The sequence below is a fragment of the Petaurus breviceps genome, unplaced genomic scaffold (genome assembly GCF_028583685.1).
Source record: "Petaurus breviceps papuanus isolate PSGF00001 unplaced genomic scaffold, PetGlider_PUasm1.0 90919, whole genome shotgun sequence".
Taxonomy (NCBI): Eukaryota; Metazoa; Chordata; class Mammalia; order Diprotodontia; family Petauridae; genus Petaurus; species Petaurus breviceps.
Window position 1 is genome coordinate 41,545,606 of NW_027187378.1, and position 24,480 is coordinate 41,570,085.

Sequence of the window (24,480 nt, forward strand, 5' to 3'; positions counted from 1 at the left end):
GAGTAGCAGCAGGGCTGTGCAGGGGTAGACAACAGGGTGCAAAACTGCTCCTGGGCCTCCTGCTTCCCGGGGAAAAGTGCTCAGCTCCTGGGGAGGAGGAGATAGGAAAGAGCAAGGGAGCAAGAGCCCGGGGCTCAGTGGAAGGGACAGACCCATCTACAGCATCAGTCAGGCAGTGCCCATCTAGGAAGTACCTACTGTGTTCTGGGCACTGTGCTCAGTCAATACCCATCTAGGAAGCCCCTACTGCTGGACACTGCTCAGCCAATACCCATCTAGGAAGCCCCTACCGTGTGCTGGACACTGCTCAGTCAATACCCATCTAGGAAGCCCCTACTGTGTGCTGGACTCTGCTCAGCCAATACCCATCTAAGAAGTGCCTACTGTGTGCTGGGCACTGTGCTCAGTCAATACCCATCTAGGAAGCCTCTACTGTGTGCTGGACACTGCTCAGGCAATACCCATTTAGGAAGCACCTACTGTGTGCTGGGCACTGTATGTTTACTCCCCAGCTTCCTAAGCCTATCTTCTCAAGGCCTCCATCACAAACACCCTCTGACTCTCTCCTCCTTCCTTAGGAGAGCATGAGTTTACCAGCCTTCCAGCCACAGTTGATCTGGGAGCCTGCTTTATGGTTTCCTAGTAGCCCACCCTTCTCCTGGACTTCAGAGAAGACTTCCTGCCCACATGTACAGGATCCTGAGCCTGTTCAGCACCTGGTGAAGTGAGGCTGGGAGGTGGGGCTGACAAGTTACTTGGTCCCTAAACCAGGAGCTCTACACTGTGTGTTTCACTGTTTTGGCCAAAATGCAGACATACCCACAAATCATATTCTCCCATTTCTATGCATCTAGCCTTTTTCTCTCTCTTACACTCCACTCATGCCTCATCAGCTACTGCCTGCTGGATATTTCCTCCGGGATATTCCCCAGGTATCTCATATTGGATGTATCTAAAACAGAAATCGGGCAGTGAGGTGGCACAGTGGATAGAGTGCCAAGCCTGAAGTCAGGAAGATCTGAGTTCAAATCCAGCCCCAGACACTTCCTAGCTGTGTGACCCTGAGTAAGTCACCTAATCCCATGTGCCTTGGTTTTCTCATCTGTAAAATGAGCTGGAGAAGGAAATGGCAAACCACTCTAGTATCTTTGCTGAGAGACCCTCAGATGGAGTAGGATACAACTGACAAGACGATTGAACAACAGCAGTGACTACAAAAACAGCCCATTTGTCTTGCCTCTTAAATCTCTCTCTCCTTCCAACTTCTCTATTTCTGTCATCTCAGTCACTTAGGCTCGTAATTTCAGGGTCACATTTTTGGCCCTTCACTCTCCCTCAGTCCCTATATCTAATCAGTTGCCTCTACCCATTTCCCATCTGTCCCCTTCTCTCCGCTCATACAACCTAGTTCAAGCCCTTACCTGGACTAGTGTGTTAGCTTCCCAATTGGTCTTACAAGAACCCTGGGAGGTAGATGCTATTATTATCCCAGCTGTGGAAACTGAGGTAGACTGACCTTAAATGACTCGTCCTGAATCACGGCTAGTAAAGAACTGAGGCTGGATTTGAACTCAGGTCTTCCTGACTCTAAGCCCAGGGCTCTTTCCACTGGGCCACAGAGTTGTCCAATTTCATCTTCTTTTCTTTTTTTTTTTTTTTGGAGGGGGGACGGCAGGGCAATGGGGGTTAAGTGACTTGTCCAAGGACACACGGCTAGTAAGTTTTAAGTATCTGAGGCTGGATTTGAACTCAGGCCCTCCTGACTCCAGGGCCTGTGCTCTATTCACTGTGCCACCTGTGCCATCTCCACCCCCCCAGTCTCATTTATTGAAGAGGAAACTGAGGTTCACAGAGAAATAGTGAATTCCCCAAGGTCACATAGGTAGAAAGTAACAGAACTATGACTTGAACCAAAGTCTGCTGACTCCTAAGTCCAGTGGTCTTTCATTATTCCTTCTTCCCAGACACCAGGTATACACATCACATCTCTCACACCTGATTTTTGCTCAGGGTGAGGAGAAAGGGAGTGGGACAATTTTATTCAACTTGGAGAACATGAAAGCAAGGATTTGAAAAAAAAAACTTGTCTGCATTGTTACTGATTCATCTTCTCTGGGTATAGAGCTGAAGTGCTGGGAAAAAAATTGGCCATGGGTTTGTCCCATGAAAGATGGAGTCATACTGGGGAGACTGGAGAGATGAGCCTCCCATCTACACAATTCTTTTCCTCTGCCTCTGTTTCCTTGTGGGAGTGTTTCTTTCCCAGCCCTCCTTCCTTTCTCCCTCTTCTATCTGTCCATCCATCAGTCTGTCTGTCCCTCATACACAGACACATAAACATACCATAAGCACTGCAATGTTGCCAAGGTGCTGGCAGTACAGGGAACTGACGTTGGACTCGCTAGTGTGGAGCTGGCAGCCCTCAGAAGTCCAGCCTCCTGGTCCTCCAGGCCCTTCCATGCTCCATGAGGCTGCCACAGGATCCACCCCTTCAGCCCAGTGCCTTAGGGAGACAGCCACTGGCTCTGTTAGGTTCCCGACACCACAGCCACCTAGGAAGGGAGAGACAGAGAGGGGAAATATAGGCTGGCTGGGAGGCCACCATCATCTACATACAGCCACCGCGATGTGCTAGGAAATGCAAAGAAGTGTAAGACACAACAACTCTTCCCTTTGAGAGGTTTATGGTCTAGTGAGACTTATCCTTCATAAGGTATTGGGCCAAATTTAGGCCACACTCCTAAAATGCAGTCTCTTTGAAAACAGAATATAGAGATAGATAGGTATGTATTGAAAAATAATTACACACAGGTGTCCTTTTTTTCCTTGGCATGGATAACTCACTCCATAGATACAGATTGCTGCTGTGAAAAGCTCCAGCCCCCTGTGTAATGAGCCTCTTGACCTTTATTTAGCCAAGCTGGTCCTCAGGACTTAGGCACACATTGTATCCCTGGGCCTGTGCTTGAAATTTTTTTCAGTTCTGCAAGCTTGTGGGCCTGCTAGAACTTTAGGCTGGCAAGTCTTTCAAGACAGCAGAGTCTCATCTATGACTTGTCGAGTCTTGTAAGGACTTTAATGCACTTTATTCATGTACATTATTGTATAAAATTCTATGTGTGTGTATATATATGCCTATGTACATATATGTGTAATTACTAGGGAAGGATTTTTTTAAACATTCCTCAATTCAAATAAGGATTTTTGTTCATTTTTATTAATAGTACTCTTTATCTCTATTACACTCATTGCTATTTTATTAGGGTGCATTCTGTTGCATTTACTTGTATTTATACCACAAGTGTAGTATGTACCTAAAGAAATAAATAATAATAATACAGGGTGGCAAATGACAAGAGTCAGATAAAAGATTCAGATAATTAGATAATTTTCTGTAGAAAAGGGAGAAATCACTGAGGGCTGAGATGATAAGGAAAGGCTCCACAGGGATGTTGGGAAAAATTTTGGTAATTTTTAATTACCAAATTTACCAAGTATTACCAAATTACCAAATATGCCAATTATTACCAAATTATCAATTTAAAAAAAATTAAATTTAAATAAATAATTTAAAATTTAAAAATAAAAATATCAATAAAAATAAATATAATTTAAAATTTATTTTTAAAATGTAAGAGGAGTTTGGGGGGGAGGGAAGATAACAAGTTTTGCTTTGGACATGTTGAGTTGCAGAGACATACAGGATATCTAGTTTAAGATTTCCAAAAGGAAGTTGGTGATAAAAGACTAGAGGGCAAAAGATAGGGGTAGACCTATAGATCTGGGGGAAAACCTACATAGAAACGATAATTGAACCCATGGAAGTTGATGAGGTCAACAAGGGAGAGAACAATAGAGGGAAAAGAGGAGAGAACCCAGGATGGAGTCTTGGGGGACACTCATGGTTAGGGAGTATGCCAGCAAAGAAAGAAGTAAGAAGTGGGAGGTGAACTAAAAGAAGTGTCATGAAAACCTAGACAGAAAAGAATATCCAGGAGATAGGACTGCAGAGAGGACAGGAAGCATGAGGAATGAAAACAGGTCATTAGATTTGGTGTTTGGTAGCTTTGGAGAGAGCAGTTGTATATGAATGATGGGGCCAGAAGAAGACTGCAAAGAGTTTAGAAGTGAATTGGGGGAAGTAGAGGCACCTCGTGTAGACAACTTTCTCAACAAATTTAGCTTCCAAGGAGGAGGAGAGATATTGATGATAACCAGTAGGGAAGCCTTCCCCAACCATTCCACCCTACAGGGTCCCCAGAATCATAGTATCAGAGCTGAAAAGAAGCTCAGAGGTCATTTATTCTAACTTGTACTTGAGCAGAAAAAGATGGTACAACATGCCCAACAAGCATTGGCTTGAAGGGAGGGCTCCGGACCTTCTGAGGCAGACCATTCCACTTTTCTAACAGCTGCCATTGTTAGGGTTTTTGCTAATATTGAAGCAAAATCTGCATCTTTCCAACTTTATCCATTGTTCCTGGTTCTGTACTCTTGGGTTAAGCAAAACACATTTAAAGCCCCTTCCATATGACAGCCCTTCACCTAGTATTTCCCTTCTCCTCTCTCCTCACTCCAGCCTTCTCTCCAGGGTAAACATCCCTGGTCCCTTCTATTCCTCCTTTCATAGTACAGTTTTGAGGCTTCTTACTAACCTGATCACTGTTCTCTGGGTGCTCTCTGGCTTTATCAATGCCCTACCTAAAAGATAGCACCCAGAATATTCCAGATGAAATCTGACTAGGATTAAGATACTTTCCTCTTTCAGGATGTTGCTTGTGTTTATGCATTTTCTTCTTTGGTTACTATGCTGTAATCCATGAAAACCTTCAGGATCTTTTCACATTAACTATGATCTGGTTACCTTTTCTCCCTTCCCCCCATCTTATACTTGTGCAATTGTATTTTTGAACCCAAGGTCTGGACTTTACATTTACATCTATTAACTTTCACCTTTTTCGATCTGACTCATTTAGAAGGTTTTAGCAATAGTCTAGGCAAGAGGTGATAAATGAACAAAGCCTGCGGGATCCCTTTGGATCCTGATTCTGCCATCAACTATATCTCTTTCTCTTTGTGTCATCCACAGATTTAATGAGAGTGCCATGGATGTGGACAAAGTCTTCTCCAACTCTGCTATTCCTGTTCTCTGGACTTGTTGTGTACTGCTTTTTGTTCTTGTTGTTCAGCCGTTTCAGTCATATCTGACTCTTCATGACCCCATTTGGGGTTTTCTTGGCAAAAATACTTGAGTGGTTTGCCATTTCCTTCTCCATCTCATTTTATAGATGAAGAAACTGAGGCAAACAGGGTTAAGTGACTTGCCCAGGGCCACACAGCTAGGAAGTATCTGAGACTAGATAATTTTTCTTAATTAGTTGTTCTTTACTGTTATTTAATTATTGTCTTGCTTTACATTTAATAGGTGTGTCCTGTTTTCCCAATTCAGATAGTGGGTGCTCAGTATTTCCTATAGAGTTGTGTGTGTAGTAGTGGAGGGGTGGGTGGGGATGGGAATGCAGGAGGTGTAGTGAATGTGAAGTTGTATTTGTGCATGTATTGGGGAAGGAATATTTTCACATGCAGTTTAGAGTCCCACAGCCCATCTGGAGCATAACATCTAATCTTGTCCGGGAGCTGCTCTGTCTTTACTAACAAAATCTCTCATCCTCTGCTGGCTTCGGAGAACCTTGGTAGGTTCCACTTGCCTCTGCTTCAAGCACCAGGACACTCATAACTCATAGATGCTGGAAGAAAGAAGGCTGGGAGAGCACAAGATGCAAGAGTGCCCACCAAAAATCTCAGGAATAACCCCATTCCCCCTCTTCCAGGCCACACATTCTCACCTCTGAACCCTTGCTCATGCCCGGCTCATATCATCTGGAATAGCTAGAATGTATTACCCACTCCTCTTCATGTCTTAATCTGTCCACAGCCCAGCTGCCTCATTTCATCTCCAAGGCCTTCCCTCACCCCTCCAAGCCCAGAGTGATCTCCCTCTCCACTGGCCTCTTGGGAAAAGAATTTGGTCTCTTACTGGTTCCGGCAAAGATGACAGGAGTGGCCACTCCACGTCTCTTGCTGGGCCCCGCGGATCCAGGGCGAGAGGTGTTGCCATGACTTCTGAAGAGGCGGCCATTGCGGAAGACGAGCAATTGCAGGGTGCAGTCTGGAGGAATTGGGGGGGCCAGTGCAGCCGGAGGGGATGAGAACAGGCTGGGGGGCAGCTGGATGGAAGCCAGGGCCACGCTGTTCTGGGGAGGGGGCACAGGGGTTCCTCAGAAATGCCAAGCTTTCTAGGCCCTTTGGCCTCGACCCATTAAACTCACAATCCCTTGGGTCTTCCTCCCCTCCCCCTCTACAAAGACAAAGATAAACCTCAGCTCCAATTTTGGCCCTCCTCAATCATCTACCCCTCCCCCCTTTTCTGGGCCTGACTTCTCCTCAGGACCCCGTATCTCAGCAATACCCCGCCCCACTCCCACCTCTACCTCTACCCTTGGCCAGTACCCCTACCTTGATGTGGAAGGTGGACAGGGAGATATTGGGCCGCCCAGTGGTACAACGGAAACGGAGTTGTTGATCAGCGAGGGTCTCATGCTCAGGCTGGGGATCTAGTCCAGGGGGCCCTGGGCGATGCCCAGAGACCACTGGCTCCCGTTTCTGGTAAGCCGTACAGCTAAGGCCCACGTAGCTGTGGGGTTTGATGAGGTGTGCCTCCAGTACCACATTCCTTGAATTCTAGGGATGAAGATCCAGTCACCCCATAAGCTGAGACACCCCATCTCCCTTCATACACCATGAATCCAAGTTACAATGAATTGTACTTCTCCCCCTGCTCCAGCAGCCTCAAAGAAGTATTTCCCAGGGGTTCTTGTGACACTCCCTCACCTCTTACATTGGGAGGAGGATTCTCCTCAGTCTTCCTTCCTAATTCCAATTCCTTCAAGGCATGGAGACCACTCCCCCAATTAGCTCCCTCAATCCCCTTTAAGAGGTTTTCCTTGAGGATTTCAACCAAGACTGGCCTGTGTCTCCTCTGAATTCTCTTCATGGGTGTTAATCTCATCTCTCCTGACTATACTGTGAACTCCTTGAAGCCTGAGACTGCATTTTACACATCTCTATTCCCTCCTCCCCCAAACACATAGCTGACACACAGGTACTCAGTGAACACACTTTGATTGGCTCTCTTCATCCATGGAAAGAGAGCACTGAATAAACAATCCCTAAACTCTTAATAAAGGCTTGAGGAATTGAATTGGCTTCTACGATACTAGGATCCTCTTTTTCCCCCTTTGTTACCACAGAGATGTGCTGGGCATGAGGGCTGAGGGCGACCCCTCCAATACGTTCCAGGGCTCCAATGATGCCGCTGCAGGCCTTATCCTCCCTCTGGGCCAGCCACAGTAGGTGTTCATCGACAAGCATCAGGTTACTGGCCATGTCGACCATCACCTCCACCAGCTATTGGAGAGAAGGCGCCATGCATCGGATGATGACATTGCAGGGAAATAGTTTGGTACTAAAGGCAGTCTAAGAAGGGTTAGGGAATTGGGGAGACTGGGAAGTCCGGAGGTCTAGGACAGATTTGGGGCTTATAGGGTGAAGCTTTATAGAAATCTTACCTCTTTAATCTGGTCAACATAGCCCAGAAATTTCTGGATCATCTGTGCCACATAAACCACGTCCATCATGTCTGTGAAGCCTGCAGCCTCGGCCGTGTAGACACGCAGCTGGTGTGCCAGGGTCAGTGCATTGGAAGCATTTATGGGCATCTGAAAGAGGCATTGGAGTGGGGGAAGGAAGGTCCAGACTCCCCCCTGCCACACACACACACCTCACCCCACCCTGAACCAGAATAATGAAGATGGAGAATTGCTCTGCCTGATCCCATCCCCTCCCTAGCTGGCTGTTTTTAATGGGTCATGACTCACAGAGAAAGCCTGTAGGGGTGCAGGGCCCTTTCAATCAGTTGTTGAATGAAGGCTGATGAAGGCCTGAGGCCTTCACCCCATGTGGTCAGCCCCATGTGATTGCGAGCACTATGGGGCTAGCTCAGTCTCTAAACTACCCATACTCTTTTTTAATTTTTTTTTGCTATTTTGGAGGGGGAAAGGCAGGGCAATTGGGGTTAAGTGACTTCCCCAAGGTCACACAGCTAGTTTTGTGTTTAAGTGTCTGAGGCCAGATTTGCACTCAGGTCCTCCTGACTCCAGGGCTGCTGCTCTATTCACTGCACCACCTAGAAGCCCCAAAACTACCCATACTCTACTTCCACCCACTTGAAGCAGGAAAGAGTCAATAGCCTAGGAGTGTGCAGCTGCCAAGAGGCCTTTGGTTGTCCTATCTCCTTCCTTGCTCTTAGTTCCCTAACCCATTCATCTATTCAATCCTTCAGGCTCCACTCCTGACTCTCCAGAGTTTCTCTACCATGTCATAGCAGCCGTCTCACTCTGGAATGGCACTTTACCTCTGGACTTTTCACACTGGAAATGCACTCCACCCCTTCCCCAAGTACCAGGAAAATAAATGGTGGTCCCTATTCACCCCAATCCCTTCCTTCTCCCTTTCATAGCCTTACCAGGACAAAGGTATAGAGCACACGGGTGATATCATTGGTGTAGAGGCAGTGGGAATAATCCCCTGGCTCCCAGCGCCCAGTCCGGTCACAGCGTCGAGAGGCCCTGGTGCCTGGTGTGCCTCCACTGAGAGGCACTGAGGTGAAGGGGTACTGAAGGCAGGACTGATAGGCTGTGATGCCTCCCAGCGTCCGAGGCCACCTGGGAGCAAGGGAGGGTTGGGGGCTCAGGGATCAAAAGGCCACATGTCTGACCCTTTATGTTCTATTCAACCTCACCCTCACCCTTCCTCCCTCCCCTGTCCCTTAGCATGGTGCTATTCTGCTCCTCTAGGAAAAAAGATGGGGAGTGGGCACACAATGAAGGAGGAAAAGACACTTCCCACTTTACCTCCCCCCACCTCTCTGCACAGGGCTCTTTGGAACTCTCCCATTTCTCAGGTGAACAAGAAAGATTGGTGTGAGAGGACCTCAGTTTAAATCCCGCTCCTGCTAATTAATACCTGTATGACCTGAGGAAAGATTTCACCTCACTGGGCCCTTTTTCCTCATCTGTTAAATGAGAGAGGTTGGACTAGGTTTTTATTAATGATTTAAGCACCACAATCTGGTAGATTTAAAGTGGAGTTAGGAAATAAAGAAGGAAACTACATCTTGCTAAAAGGTACCATAGACAAAGAAGTAATATCATATATGCACTAAGTGGTATGGCATCTAAATTCTTAAAGGAGAAGTTAAATGAGTTACAGGAGGAAATAGCAAAACTATACTAGTTGGAGACCTCAACTTTCCCCCTCTCAGAAATAGATAAATCTAACCACAGAATAAACAAGAAAGAAGGAGATGAACAGAATTTTAGAAAAGTTAGATGTGAATAACCTCTGGCAAAACTGGCATCTACACAAAAATTGACCATGTATTGGGGCATAAAACCATCACAGTAAAATGTAAAAAGGCAGAAATATTAAATACATCATTTTCAGATCATAATGCAATAAAAATTACATTCAATAAAGGGCAGTGGAAAGATAGGTTAAAAATTAATTGGCAACTAAATAATCTATTCCTAAAGAATGAGTGAGTCAAAGAACAAATCATAGAAACAATCAATAATTTCATTAACAAGAATGACAACAATGAGACAATATACCAAAATTTATGGGATGAAGCCAAAGCAGTACTAAGGGGAAAATTTATATCTCTAAACTCTTACATCAATAAAATAGAGAAAGAACAGATCATTGAATTGAGACACAATTAAAAAAAAAACTAGAGAGGGAGCAAATGAAAATGGAATCAGGAAGATTGGGTTCCTTCCCATTTCTGCCCTATCCTGGCAGTGCCCCTCTGGGCTCTAGGGCACTCTAAGACTACAGAAATTGCAGAGTAGCTGCTGATCAGCATTAGTAAGAATGAATTACCTTCTTAGGAGTCCCCTACATTAATGAAACCACAGTCTAGACCAAAAATAAAGTGACTTAAAGACATAAAAGGGCATTCTTTTCAGATTTGCAGATGACACAGAGGTAGCAGTAACAACTAACACAATGGATGACAGTCAGGATTGGAAAAGGCTGGAACCCTGGACAGAATCAGTTCAGAGGAAATGTACCAGAAGACTCCACAGAGTCTGTGGTCTTATGAGTGGGCATATACCTTACAACAAGCTAGTCCCAACCACACCTGTGCATCATGTGGGACTTGCATAAGTTGGCACAGTCCATTCAATGTACTAGGGGCTTTCCTTGAGCCCTCTTGACATCCCAAGGGCAGGTAAGTGGTGCAGTGGATAGAGCACTGGGCCTGGAGTCAAGAAGGTCTGAATTTAAATGCAGCCTTAGACACTGACTAGCTGTGTTACCCTGGGCAAGTCACATAACCTCTGCCTGCTTCACTTTCCTCAATTGTAAAGTGAGCATATAAGCAGCACCTGCCTAATCCCCTAGGGTTGTCCTAGGATCAAATGAGATACAGTGCAGGGTAAATAGTAGGCACTTAGTGGATGCCTGCTCCCTTCCTCCAAGGATTTCAGTGATGCATTCGGGCAGTCTAGCCCATTGTCCCTCAGTCTTACCATATGAACTAGCCCATTTCTTTTTCCTTGCACATTTCTTTGATGACATCCTGGTTTTCCTTCCTAATAATCCCTTGTTCATGATATGCTACATTCTGCTTACATATGCCCACCATATGCTCCTTTATTCCCACTGGGTGAGCCACAATTTCAGTTGTTTGGAGACTAACCTGTGACTCAGAGCTATGTGGCATCATGGGAAGAAATTTGCTTTGCTGTTGTTGTTTTTGTCTTGTCCTGTGATTTCAATGGAAATGGAAGGAGACTCCCCCTATCAATGCAGATCAAAACTATGCTACCATTTATCATCCCAGAGCATTGACTAGGGTTATGTGAATATCATCATAATAGCATTTATACAGTGCTTTAAGGTTTGCAAAGAACTTTGCATATATCAGCTGATTTTTAAAATAAATTTTTAAATGAATGAAACGCTCTCCTTTTATTAATTAATTTCCCCCCTTTCCCTCTCCCCACCCCCTAAAAAGAAAGGAAAATAAGAACCTTTGTAACAAATATGCAAAGTCAAGCAAACCTAATTCCTGCATTAGCCATATCCAAAAGAAGTTATGTCTCAATCTGTGCTGCAAGTCCATCACCATTTTGTCAGGAGGTGAGTAATCTCATTTGATTTTTACAACAACCCTGTGAAGTAAGTGCTATCGTTATTTCCACTCTGCCAATAAGGAAACTGAAGCTAAGAGGCAAAGTGACTTACTTAGGAAGATATAACCAGTAAGTGAAAGGCAGGACTTAAAACTCTTTCTGACTCCAAGATCAACTTTTTTGAAAAAAATATTTTTATTTTTAAGAGGCAATCAGAGTTAAGTGACTTGCCCAGAGTCACACAGCTGCTAGAGGTCTGAAGCTCGATTTGAACTCGGGTCCTCCTGTCCTCAGGACTAGTGAAGATCAACTCTTTACCCACTATGTTGCACTGTCTCTCTCTGCTGTGGGAAGAATATTAGTGTTGAAGAGATGGGTCTTTGTTTTAGGGAGGAATTTGGGGTCATTAAAATTCCCTAAAGACAAATCAGTCTCTTTCCTTTTTTCAATTCTGGGCCCAGATAATTTTCCATTCTCAATGTCTGTCCAATAGAAGGGTAGATCAGAGAGAGACAGAGAGAGAGAAACAGAGAGAGACAGACAGAGAGAGGAGAGAGACAGAGAGGGACAGAGAGACAGAGACAGAGAGGAGAGAGAGAGAGAGACAGAGACAGACAGAGAGTAGAGAGAGAGAGAGATGGATGACAGATGATAGGTAGAAATATGACAAATAGATACATAGATAGATGTTTAGTCATTCTTCAGTTGTGTCCAATTCCTCATTTGGGGTTTTCTTGGCAAAGATACTAGAGTGTTTTGCCATTTCCTTCTCCATTTCATTTTACAAATGAGGAAACTGAGGAAAATAGTTCTAAGTGATTTGCCCATGGTCACACGGCTAGGACTGGATTTTAATTCAGAAAGATCAGTCTTCTTGATTCCAGGCCCAGCACTCTATCCACTGTGCCACCTAATTGCCCCATAGATAGATAGACAGACAGAATATAAATATACTGATGGACAAGCTCTATGGGTTTCTCATCCAAGATTCCTTGAAAGATTTTAACAAGTAGCCTAGTCAATAATCCTCTGGTTATTAAAATCATAAACAAGGAGATGCTTGTACAAAAGTGTTTGACTCTATCTTGGAGATCTAATGCAGAGTCCAGTTTGAAGGGAGATGCCAATAGACTCTGAGACCCTTCAGATGCTTCTATTTTTATGTGATATTGTCCTGATAGCATCAGTCCCCTCCTGACTCCCCACAGGATCCATAATCACTCAAAAGTTTGGCCTGACCATCTATACAGAAAACAAACAAGTGGAATTTGTCCAAATTGTTATACAGTTAGATGAAAATGGAAGGTAATAGGGACAAATGTATACTCACACTTAGGTTCAAATAATTGACTTCCCAAATACCAGACAACCAAGGCTTGTTTAAATAACAGTTTGAAAAAGAGCTGGGAGTTTTAGTAGACTACAAGTTCAATATGAGTTAACAATGTGAGATGGCAGCTGGAAGAAAAGCTAATTTGATCCTCATAAGCCATTGTAAGTAAGCTCCTGGGAGGATGGACTGTCTTTTGCCTTTTTTTTTTTTTTTTAACAATCCCAGAGTTTAGCACAGAGCTTAGCACATAGTAAGTTCTTAACAAATTCATCAATTTTGGGCTGCATTTAGACAGGCATAAGTCCCAAGAATAAGGAAATGATAATCCCATTATGCCCTGCCCTGGCCAGAGTATTGTGTTTGCTTCTAGGCACAGTTTAGGAAGGGCATTGACAATCTGAATGATATCCTCAGGAAGGCAACTAGGGTGGTGAAGGTCATTCCACGTAAGGTCAAAGAAAATGGGAATTTTTGGCTCAGAGAATAGAAGGCTCAGAGAGATTCTAATAGTTGTTTTCAAGGATCTGAAAGGATGTCATGTGGAAGAGGAATCAGGTTTGTCCTGTTTGGCTTCAAAGGGCAGGGCGAGGAGCAGTGGGTAGAATATATGAAAAATTTAAATCTTCATCTTTAAATTTGATGCAAAGAAAAACATCCTCAAAATTAGACTTAGTTAAAAATAGAACAGACTGCCCAGAAGGGGAAGGGGTCACAGTGGGGGTGGGAGTTGAGTTGCAGATCTTCCTGCAAAGAGTGGGTATTTTCCGGGTAGATTGTACTGGCATGGGTTGGATTTGATGGCCCTGAGTTCTCTTCCAACTCTGCCATTGTGTGATTTTTTTGAGTTCTTTTGGTATGAGATTGCATTTTATATTTCTTTCATTTGTACATAGCCTAGAACAATCCTCTAACTTTTCCTACAGCATCTTGAATTCAAAGGAAATTTAGAATTCATCTAGTCTTACCCCTTAATTTTACAGGGGAGGAAACTGAGGCCCAGGGAGGGGTTGTCTCTTACACAGTATCATATAGCTAGAAACTATTGAAGTCAGGATTCAAATTGAGGTTCTTTGAGTTAAAACCCAGTACTTTTTTTCCATTGCAACATGGATGCATGATGCATGTAGAGTGCTGAGTCAATACTGTTTATGGAACTGATGAAAAATAGTGATTTCTCCATAAGAAATAGTCAATACCAGGGGGAAGATGCAAACATGAGGGGGTAGTTTGGAGATATGATACCACATCCAAATTTCCTCTTGGAGTCTATGGTAGAAGATGAAGAAGAAGGGACCATTCTGGATATATTGGAGGTATGTGTACATTTTGCAGGGTAACCTTCCCCAGCTCAACCCTCAAACCTGAAGTCTCCCCGGTTGTTGGCCACTCTCTCGGCAGGGCAGTAGGAGGCTGAGGTTTCCAGCACTACGATCTCCACCCTCTTGCTGGCGTTGCCTTGGGAAGTAGAGACGGAGCACTCCCATTCACCCGATGCCCACACATGGATGTGGGACAGAATTAGCTCGCTGAAAAGGCACAGGAATCTGTGGTCATGCTCTCCAATGAGAAGAAATCTCCAGTGGCTCTTCTTCATTTGGGTAGAGGGTCCCCTTTACAGTTTTGGGACCCTCACTGGCATTATTTCTGCCAGGTCTTTTATATCCTTTGTGACCTCACTCCCCAAGTCACGGGTCTCACAGAACCTTCCCTGGTCCTCTAGGCATGGTCCTTTCCTTACTTCCTCCTGTTCCTCACACTCTCACCTCTTCAGGGAATGTTGGTGAGCACTTCCCCCTTCTTGACCCCACCCTGGGAAGGAGGGTAATGCTCATACCTGGTGATGAAGGTGCAGTCATGGACCAGGCTCTCCTCTAGGATGACACCTGCCTCCTCATCCCCCTCCACAGGTACCCGGTTATGGTACCAGCGGATGCGGGTACTACTGCCCAGGTAGCTGGCGGTACACTGGAAGGGAAGCCGATCGCCTTGGAATACCACCTGGCGCAGCGAGGGGATCAGGTGGAGAGTGTGCAGCTCCAAGGCTCCCGCTGTTGTGGGGGAGCAGAATCACAGTGAGGCCAAGGGGCAGAGGATGGGGCTGGAGGGCAAAGGGGAGCTTCAGGCACGAGAGGAGTCAGCAGAGAGGCAGGCTTGACTCCCTCTGCCTGTGTCCTTTAACCTACTGAGCAGGGAAGAGAAGAGAAAACTGGGTAAAAACAATGGGGCCAGAGGTGAAGAGAAGCACAGGAGCGTGCCAGGCAGGCAGCGAGCAGGTATGAAGGATGTTAACTGCCAGGAACTATGCTAAGTGCTACGGAGATAAAAGGAGACAAAATCATGTCCCTACTTTTGGGGAGCAGCTTACATTCTAATTTGAGAGACAAAACAATAATGATAATGATAATAGCGTGCATATAGCAGTGCCAGGAACTTTGCAAATACTACCTCATTTGATCCTGACTGTTAATAACCTTGGGAGGTAGATACTATTATTATCCCTATTTTACAGTGGAGGAAACTGAGGCAGGCAGAGGCTAAGTGACTTATTCAGGGTCACATGACTAGTAAATGTCTGAGGCTGAATCTGAACTCAAGTCGATATATAAATAACTATTTGTAAAAGTGGGGGCAGGGTTTGAGGAAAGTGGGAGAATGAGGACAGCCAGAGACATCCAGGGCAAAGTACAGTATGGTGTAAAGCACATTGGCTCTAAAGTCAAAGGTTCGAAGTTCAAATTCCACCTCTGAGTTTACTACCTGTGTAACCCTGGGTTAGCCATTGATTCTCCCTCAACTGTAAAATGAGTGGGTTGGACTAGATAGCCATTGAGGTCCCGTCCAGCTGGAGCTCTATGTCCTTAGGCATGTCTCCAGTATTCAGTAAGGGGAGTGTTGGGTATTTCAAGTTGGATAAAGGATTCTTCAGTCTAGAACAGGCTAAGAAAGGTTATGATTTATGTCTATAAAAATACAAAAGGCACAGACTGGGTAGAGAGAAATGTGGTCACTAAATTCAGAATTTTTAATAAGGGGCACCCTTTGAATCTCAAAAAAGGTAGTTTTGTAATTAATGTAAAGAAGTGGTCCTATACATAGGCCATTGTCAGTCAGCTAACAGGCTTTCTCCAAAAAGCTTAAAAAAAAAAGGACAAAAAGAAATTAATGAATGACAGATCCATAGTGGGTTATTAATGGAGAGTAGGATGTTTAGGGGCTGTCCTTGCACGTGACATTGCTATATTTTTAGAAGAATCTTAGGAAATTGAACCTGAGGTGTCTTAGGAGTTTGGAGCAGGGCTGGAGGACGTATTTCTCTGGCAAGTCCAGAAAGGCTAGGATTTTCTTACCACAATGGAGCTGGGTATCCTGGAGACCTCGAAGGGCCTGGGCATGAAGGGAGCTGGGATAGGCACAGAGTGTCCGCTCAGACAGTTGCACAGAGTGGTTACGGGCCCATGGCAATACCCAGTGTAGGTGGCAGTCACAGGTCAGGAATTCTGTGCCAAAGTCCCTAGGGTTGGTGAGAAATGAAGAGGGAAATCATGGTAGAAGGGTAGGAAAGGAGAACTTGAGACTATGGTCAACAGTGGCCAACAAGTGAGGGGTTCATAGGGATAGGTAGGTGGGTGGACTTTTGGCCAGTAGGAAGGTAGGAGTGATTCATGTTTGAGCCCCTCCCCCAAAATATATGGGGCTGGAAAAAACCAGGAATTAGGGAAGACAGGTCTATGGAAAAGGTTTGTGTTCTCACCAGGGTCAGCCCAAGAAAACTGCAAGGTAGGTGGAATTTATGAGAGACATCATGGTACAGTAGATAGATAGTTAGAGTTAGGACAACTCAGGGTTCAATCCCTGCTTTGGAGTTATATTAGCTATGTAACATTGAGCAAGTTGCTTAAACTATAAGTTTATAAATTGCAGAGAAGGTGTTTATATGCTTTGGGAAAGGGAGTTTCTTCACTGGGAACTCTCTACCCCAATGATATCATCGATCACTCTGATATCTCTATCACTAGGTAGAACGTATCTTTGGGGCCTTGTCATTCCTTTTAACACATCTCCTGCCCTAGAATCTTGCCTGCCAATACCCACTGTCAAAAGCCAGGTGCACATCATCTTGAACATTTCCAAGACTCTTTGCTTTCAGCTACTTCCCAATTAATTCCTTATGGTGTGGGATGGTAATCAACTCATGTACTACCACTCTGTCTCAGGGGAATTTGTATTTTAATAATGAATCCTTTGGGATTAGGCAGCATGGCAAGCATAGATGGGAATACTTTGGGGGTAGATCTGACCAGTGCTCCCTAAGTTGTCCTATTAAGGTGCCTATCTACCCCGTCTACTCACATGGATGATCCAATGCCCACATTTGTCCTAGTCCAGTAAAGTCAATGTATCCTTACTTTGTGGACAAAGGAGGGGAGGAAGGATTTCTCTTGAAAGTCATTTGAGCTGGGAGAAGATACTTACACAACTTTCAAGGCAGGAAGCTCATCAAACACCCCAGCTGGTAGGCTAGAGAAGATGTTCCCAGACATGTTTCTATGAGGGAAGAATAGTAAGAATGGGTTATGAGAACTTGGTAGGTCAAGGGATTCTTATTCTTTTTTGTGCCATAGCCCCCTTTGGCAGTCTGGTGAAGCTTTTGAACTTCTTGTAATGTTTTTGCATGTATAAAGTAAAATACATAGGATTACAAATGAAACACTGAAATACAGTTATCACAATATTAAAAAAAACTTTCAGGGACCTCAGGTTAAAAAACTTTTGCCTCAGACACAAGAGTTGAGAAGGGGTGAATCTCCGAAGAACCAAGAGATTCAACTTGCTGGAAGTTCTCTCTTGTTTTTTCTTAGTGCCTGCTATATCTTTCATTGGGTCTTTACCATTGTTGCCTTGTCTATGTCCCCCTCAGTCTTCCCCCTGTCCCCCAGCCTTTTCATACTCACAGTCGGAGAAGGTTGGAAAGGCCTTGGAAGACTCCAGAAGAAAGACAGCCAATTCGGTTGTTGGAGAGATCTCTAGAGAAATAGATACAGCCTCAGGAGGATTTATCAACTTGTAGGTGGGTTCAGATGGGAGTGAGTGGCACAGGAAAATAATAATAATCCATATACATATGATACTTTAAGGTTTTACAAAGTACTTTACATATTTTATCTTTTCTGAGTGTCACAAATACCCTCTTAGGTAGGTAGTGTCATCCTGTTGTATGGACCAGGAAAGTGAGGGTCAAGTTAGTGATTTGTCCATGGTCAGTGAGTGTCAGAGGCAGGATTTGAACTCAGATCCTTTTGACTCCAAGTCCAATGTTCTGTCCACTTACAGAAGCAAAAGGAAGGCTGAGTAGAAAATGATTAGGGATAGGGGCTAGTGCCAGATCTGGACTTGAGATACCTTTTTGTATTTTGTGATAGTAAGAGTGTTGAATATCTGGAATGAAGGCAGGGAAGGCAGGTAAGTTATTGGTACTCACAAACGCTTCAACTCTCCCAGTCCTAGGAAGGCACCAGGATGCACTGTACTGATAAGATTGTTCTTCAGGTCTCTGGAAGAAGCAGGTGGAGGGAGGAGTCATTATAACCCTACCCCTCATAAGACTTGACAGGCCTCCCCAAGGCAGGATGTTATCCCTTCTTCCCCTAAAAATGTCAGGTTCCCTCATGAATTCTCTAGACGTCTTTTTCCTCCCTGCCTCTTCCCAGCCCCAAGCCTCTCCATTTCCCAAATGGCACTCTCCCTTTCTCTGTATTGTCTTCCTCAGTCCTTTTGATTGAAGCTGTAGAACATAATTTTGGAGATGAGAAGCCAAAAAGGCAGATAGGGTCAGGGAATGAAGTAGTCTTTTACACAGCGGGTTGTTTGTCAGTTAATGGGATTTTTCTCCACCGATGGGAGAAATACATTAAGGGTAGATGTCTTAATTTATTATCTCCCTTTGACAGATAAGGAAAAAGAATCACCAATAGGCACCCTGCTAGGTCACAGAGCTGATTAGTGGGGACACTGAAGCGACCCTAGGGACCATCTAAAACTACCTCATTTTACAGATGAGAAAAAGAGGTAAGCTTAGTCAGTCAGTCAATAAACATTTATTAAGCATCTGTTATATGCCAGACACTGTGCTAAGTGATACAGAGAAAGGTAAAAGACAGTTTCTGCTCTCAAGGAGTTCACAGTCTAATGGGGGAGACAACACACAAACAAGTATAAACAAGCTACAGAGGGATAAAATAGAAGGAATCAACAGGGAGGAGGCACTAGACTTAAGGAATAAGGAAAGACTTCCTGCAGAAGGTGAGATTTTAGCTGGAACTTGAAGGAAACCAGGAAAGCCAGTAGGCAAAGAAGAGGACAGACAGCATTCTAGGTATGGGAGACAGAGAGGCAGAACCAAGATGGTGAAGTATTAGGAAGCAGTGTGGTGAACTCCCTCCACAAAATTCCTCCAAATATATCTAGAAAATGCACCAGATAGAATCTTGATGGGGAAATCCAGAAAAAGTTATAGTGAGTTATTTGTCCAGCTCAGTACAGCATAGGGATACATTTGGACACTAGGGATGGAGGTCAGAACAGGAGCACATGACATGTGGAACACTCTAGCTCTCAGGGAGAGGCTATGCACCAGGGCAAGAGCAGATCCCAGACTTATATCAGGGTATTACCATGTATGGTCTCATACTGGGGCACTGGGCTCGGACAAGTGAAAACTGGAAGCTTTGTTAGCCAACACCCAATTCCTGATCACAGATTCAAGTTAGAGTGAGAAGGGGCACTTCTCAAGGGAGTGGTATTTCTGTGTAGGGAGGTCATAGGCAGCTTACAGGAAAAGGAGGAAGTTCAAAAGGCAGTGGCAACAGCAGTGTGGACAATCTCAGCTCAGGTTCTTACTTCAAGTATCTAGCCTAACCTGTAGAGGAATAACCAGGCAGGGATCCAAACCAAAGAAGAGCCACTCTGACCAACAGAGCTTTCTAGCTGTTGATAGAAGTGGAGTCCAGCAGCCATTTTACTCTTGCATACTGTTGACTCAAACTCAGGTCAGGAACTTGCAAAGCTCAGATTGGGGGTGAAGGGGTAGTTGGGTAGCAATTAGATTTTGTTCTGAATCAGATCACTCTGGTAGCACCAAAAGGTTGCAGGTACACAGCCTTATCCCTGAGATCCTGGAACAATACAACACTTAATAGCCCAAGAAAACCAAGTATGGGGAAAGCCAGTGGAAATATCCAGAATCGTTGATGAAATATCTTGTTCAAAGAACACAAAGGAGGTCTGTATCACTGGATTAAAGAGAACATAGGGGAAGGGGGAAGGGAAATGTAAGAGGTAAGAAGACTGGAAAGGCAGGTGATTGGTTCATGACGATATAGCTAGTTTGTGGCAGGACCTGGATTTGAACCCAGGTCCTCTCACTTTGACTGTGACCTTAGACACTGCATTTGAGTGTGAGTTCCTTCAGAGCAAAGATTTCTTTTCTTTGTATCCCCAGAGCTTAGTACAGTGCCTGGCACATAGTAGGTGCTTAACAAATTTTTATTGCCTGCCTGACTTTAATTCCAGTATTCTTTCCATGATACTGACTCCTACTCACAGAATCTCAAAGTTAGAAGGACTCCAGAGATCAGTCGTCTAGCCCAACCCTAACGTAAGCAGGAATAAAGACTGTCAGAGTTGAAATGGACCATAGAGACCAATCTAATCCCTTCATTTTTACAGATGAGAAGACTCAGAGATCTGCTTAGGGTCACAGAATTTGCTCATTTTCAGTTTGTTCCTGACATATCCAAGAACTTTCAGCATTCTTTTTCTTCTTCCATAATTCCCAGGTGACATAAACATAAAATATTAGGTGAGAGAAAAGGGAACAAATTATTTTGCAATCTCCAGGTTGTATTCAGTCCAGGGAATTTACTCAGAAAGGTCACAGACCAAAGCACAGAATTTGGATCTAGCATCTGCTGAAGGACATCCTGTTTTCTGAGCTTATATGAGGCTCCAGGGACAGGAGTCTCTTCTAGTCTTAAGTTCTTAGCCTCTAGAAGCACTAAAACTGAGTCATAGAAGAAAAGAGAATGGCACCTTGGGGCATCCAGACACTGGCTCTTGTGGATGGTAACCAAAACTTCAAACAACTCCACTGTGAATAAGTTACTCCCTTTCTCAAAGACTCTCCTTCCAGGAGGCAGATGCAGTCCCTAACAACTAAGGAAGGGCACGGTGCTGAAAGGACAGCTCCCACACCTGCAATAACCTGCCTGGCACTGGCAGGGCCAAAACCCTCCTCCTCTTTCAGAGTAGACAGTGGTACAAAGCCATTTTCCTGGCAAGAAGGATGGGCAGATGTGACTGTTCATTCTTCACTTCTTCACTTTCCCCTCCCTTTCCCTCTCCTCTCCCCCCCCTCCGCCACACACATTCTGGAGGGAGGAAAAGGAGAGGGAATGGAGGGAAGAGGTACCAGCTGTCCTGAGCTCACAGCCCCAGCACCTGTTGCTGGTGGCTGTCACTGTAGGCACTATTCATATCCTCTTTGGAAAAAAAAGTCCAGTGTCCCCACTCCCTCTTCACCACTCAGTTGGGTTTATTTCTATTTTCTTCATCACCCTTCCCTTTTGCTCCCTGTGCCCTCCACCCCCTCCTCCAGTGAAAACAATCAGAAGGTTCTGATGCATTTATTCATTTGATAAGCATTTATTAAGCACTTACTATATGCAGAGGGTACAGTGTTAGGCACTGAGAAGAATAAAGACAGTTCACAACTATTTAGTACTTTATCATTGATAAAGTGCTTTCTGAAAAAGACCTTTCAAAGTAGGTGACATAAGTATTGTTTCCTCTATTATACAATTGAGAAAACTAAGGCTCTTCTCAGAAAGGTTAAGTGACCCAACATCACGGCTCCTCATTTCACAAAGTTTAAAGTCTAGGAGGAAAGTCATATCAACCACAAGGCAATAAGCATTTATTAAGTGCCTACTGTATGCCAGGCACCCTGCTAAGCACTGGAGATAAGATGTGTTACATAAATGGCTATACTAGGAGGCAGAAAAACCATGTGTTATAGTAGGGAAAGCACTGCTCAAGGAATCAGGAGCCTGAGTTCAAGCTCAGGTTTTATCAGCTGAGTGGCTTGTCTTGGGAGAATTTAACTTTTTTGAGGCCCAGTTTCCTTACCTGTGAAGACAGTTTGATAGAACTCCCTGCCTCAGAGGGTTGTTGTGAATAAAGCATTACATGAATCTAAATTATTATGCACAAAATGGCAGCATTTCCAGATTGGAAGCGACCAGAGAGGACAGCTAGTCCTAACTGAATTTGAACAAGAAATCTCCTCCACAATATGTCAATCAACAAACAGTTATTAAATGCCTACTATGTGCCAGACACTGTGCCAAGTATTAGGGATATAAATAAATAGAATGAAACAATCCCTACTCACAAGGAACTTGAATTCTAATGCAAAGCCAAGTACATATACAAAACAAGTAAAAATATACTTATTAATTATTATACTTAATAAATATAAAGAAAATAAGTATAAAAATACACTAGTTAAATACAAAGTAGTTTGGGTAGCAGGACAGTAGCATTTTGAGAGATCTGCAAAGGTTTCATGTGGTGTTTGAGCTTCATATTGAAGGAAAAGAGGAATTCTATGAAGTGGCAGTGAGGAGAGAGCGTATTCCAAGGATGGGGGGGAAAGGCCAGTTTGGCTGGATGGTACAGTGTGGAATGGGAAGCAATATTCAAATGAGCCTGGAAAGATATATTGGGGCCAGTTTGTAAAGGTCTTTCAAAGCTAAATAACCTAGAGACAATAAGAAACCATCAGAGTTCATTGAGTAGGTGAACAACAGGGTCAGATCTGTGCTTAATGAAAACCACTTTGGCATCAGTGTCAGACAGTCAATAAACAATTATTAAGTTCCTGCTATTTTCCAGGCGCTGTACTAAGTACCGGGGATACACATATAAATAAAGGTTTAACTTAGGGGCACCATGGAAAATGCAAAGAAGTCCAAAAGCAATATAGCTGGTAGGAGACAGGGAGAAGACTGTGCTGTGACCTCTCCTTAGATGGACATTTTGGAGCTCATGGGTCTGCCCTCCAGTCAGAGGATCTGATCAGAGGGGCAGAGGGCACTGATAGGCTGATTTAATCTTGTAAGATAATGAGATTTGCACAAGACAATGAGATAGAGTTAAGGGTCAACTGGAGTGGTGAGGGAGGAGGCAGAGACCAATCGGGAGACTGTTCCAATGCATCTAGAGAGTGATGAGGGGCTCAGGTTGTAACTATGAGAGGAGAGAGAATGAGTCTGATGTGAGAGATGCCACAGAGGCAGAAATGACAGAATCTGGCAATTGTTTGGATATGTGGGGTCAGGGAATTTTAAGGATAATGCATGCCAAAGTTATGAGCCTGGGAGACTGGAAGGACGGTGATGTTTTTGATAGAAACTGGGAAGCTTTGAATAAGGGAGTGTGGAAACAAAGATCATTCTGAACATGCTGAGTTTGAGACACCTCTGAGACATCCAGTTTGAAAGGTCCAAAAAGCAATCGAGAATGCAGGTTTGGAGAGAGACTGGAGCTAGAAATATAGATCTGTGAATGATCTGTGTAGATGTTATAATTAAATCCATGGGAGCAGATGAGTTTACAAACAGAGAAAGAGTGTATGGCTAGGGTTTCTTAACCTTTTTTGTGCTACAGTCCAATAGTCATTAATCAATAAATATTTATTTGGAACCTACTAGCTTCAAGGCATTGTGCTAAGGATGGAAGATAAAAAAGAGAAGAAAAAAGACAGCCCCTGCCCTCAAGGAGCTTACAATCTAATGGGGGAAGACCACACATAAGAAGAAGCTGAAAAGGGATGTGTGTGCATGAGCCAGAGGATACCTGTGCTGGGACATGATGGTTGTGGACTTGAAACCAAGCAGAGTAGTTAATGGTAAATTTAAAATATATATTTTAAAGACAAACTGACATTTTGTAGTGTCTGCGCCATCTGGTACTAGTGGCCTTGATTTTTTGAACCCAAGTATGAGGCTTTAAACTTGGTTGCTTCCACCTTAATAACATCTCTATTATATATCTCCTTCTCTCCTCTGACACTGCTACACCCTGGTGCAGACCCTCATCACCTCATGCCTGACCTACTGAAATAGCCCTACTGGGAGATCTAACTACTTCAAGTTTCTCCCCAGTCCAGAGTTCATCTTTCTACTCAGCTATCATTGTACCGATCTGACTATGCCACTTCCCCCCTCTCCCTCACACCCTGTTTCGGTAAATTTCAGTGGTTCCCCATTACCTCTAGGACCAAGAATTAAAAATCCTCTGTTTGGCTTTTAAAGTCCTTCAAAATCTGACCCCTGCCTGACTTTCCAGTCTTCGTATACATTACATACGAGCCAACTCCACTGGCCTTCTTGCTGTTCTCACCAGACATGCCAACTGTGGGCCTTTTCACTGTTTGGCCCCCATGCCTAGAACTCTCTCCCAGGTTATCTCTGCCTCCTGGCTTCCTTTGGGTCTCAGCAAAAATCCCACCTTCAGAAAGAGGCCTTTCCTGAACCTCCTTAATGGGATCATCCCCAATTCATTCTGTACGTATCTCATCTGAACATTGTTTGCATGTTGTCACTCTCCTATTAGACTGTGAACTCCCAGGTGCAAGCCCCAAGTCTGCTTTGCAGATTCTTAATAAATATTTGTGACTTGGCTTTCTTTGACAGTTCAATAAGAGAGGACACAGAGAGAACACTGTGCCGTGCTGCCTCAGAGGGGAAGAGAGAGAGCACTTCAGGATAAAGGGGGCTGGTGGAGTGTTCAGTGTGCGCAGGATGCCATGACATGAGGCACAACAGA

At 44.2% G+C, this 24,480-nt stretch overlaps 1 protein-coding gene across 1 annotated transcript in view; it reads right to left on the reverse strand.

The window, feature by feature from the left end:
* Window positions 1-24,480, reverse strand: part of ADGRA2 (adhesion G protein-coupled receptor A2) — a 63,904-nt gene that overhangs the window by 4,794 nt on the left and 34,630 nt on the right. Inside the window, exons 3-15 of the mRNA XM_069075924.1 lie at window positions 18,074-18,145; window positions 17,547-17,618; window positions 17,068-17,139; window positions 15,942-16,105; window positions 14,429-14,642; window positions 13,956-14,120; window positions 8,585-8,783; window positions 7,629-7,778; window positions 7,306-7,467; window positions 6,517-6,741; window positions 6,038-6,254; window positions 2,344-2,552; window positions 8-87 (exon numbers count right to left, since the gene is read on the reverse strand). Of these exons, the coding sequence (XP_068932025.1) occupies window positions 8-87; window positions 2,344-2,552; window positions 6,038-6,254; window positions 6,517-6,741; window positions 7,306-7,467; window positions 7,629-7,778; window positions 8,585-8,783; window positions 13,956-14,120; window positions 14,429-14,642; window positions 15,942-16,105; window positions 17,068-17,139; window positions 17,547-17,618; window positions 18,074-18,145 (2,001 nt within the window). The remainder of the gene's footprint in view (window positions 1-7; window positions 88-2,343; window positions 2,553-6,037; window positions 6,255-6,516; window positions 6,742-7,305; window positions 7,468-7,628; window positions 7,779-8,584; window positions 8,784-13,955; window positions 14,121-14,428; window positions 14,643-15,941; window positions 16,106-17,067; window positions 17,140-17,546; window positions 17,619-18,073; window positions 18,146-24,480) is intronic.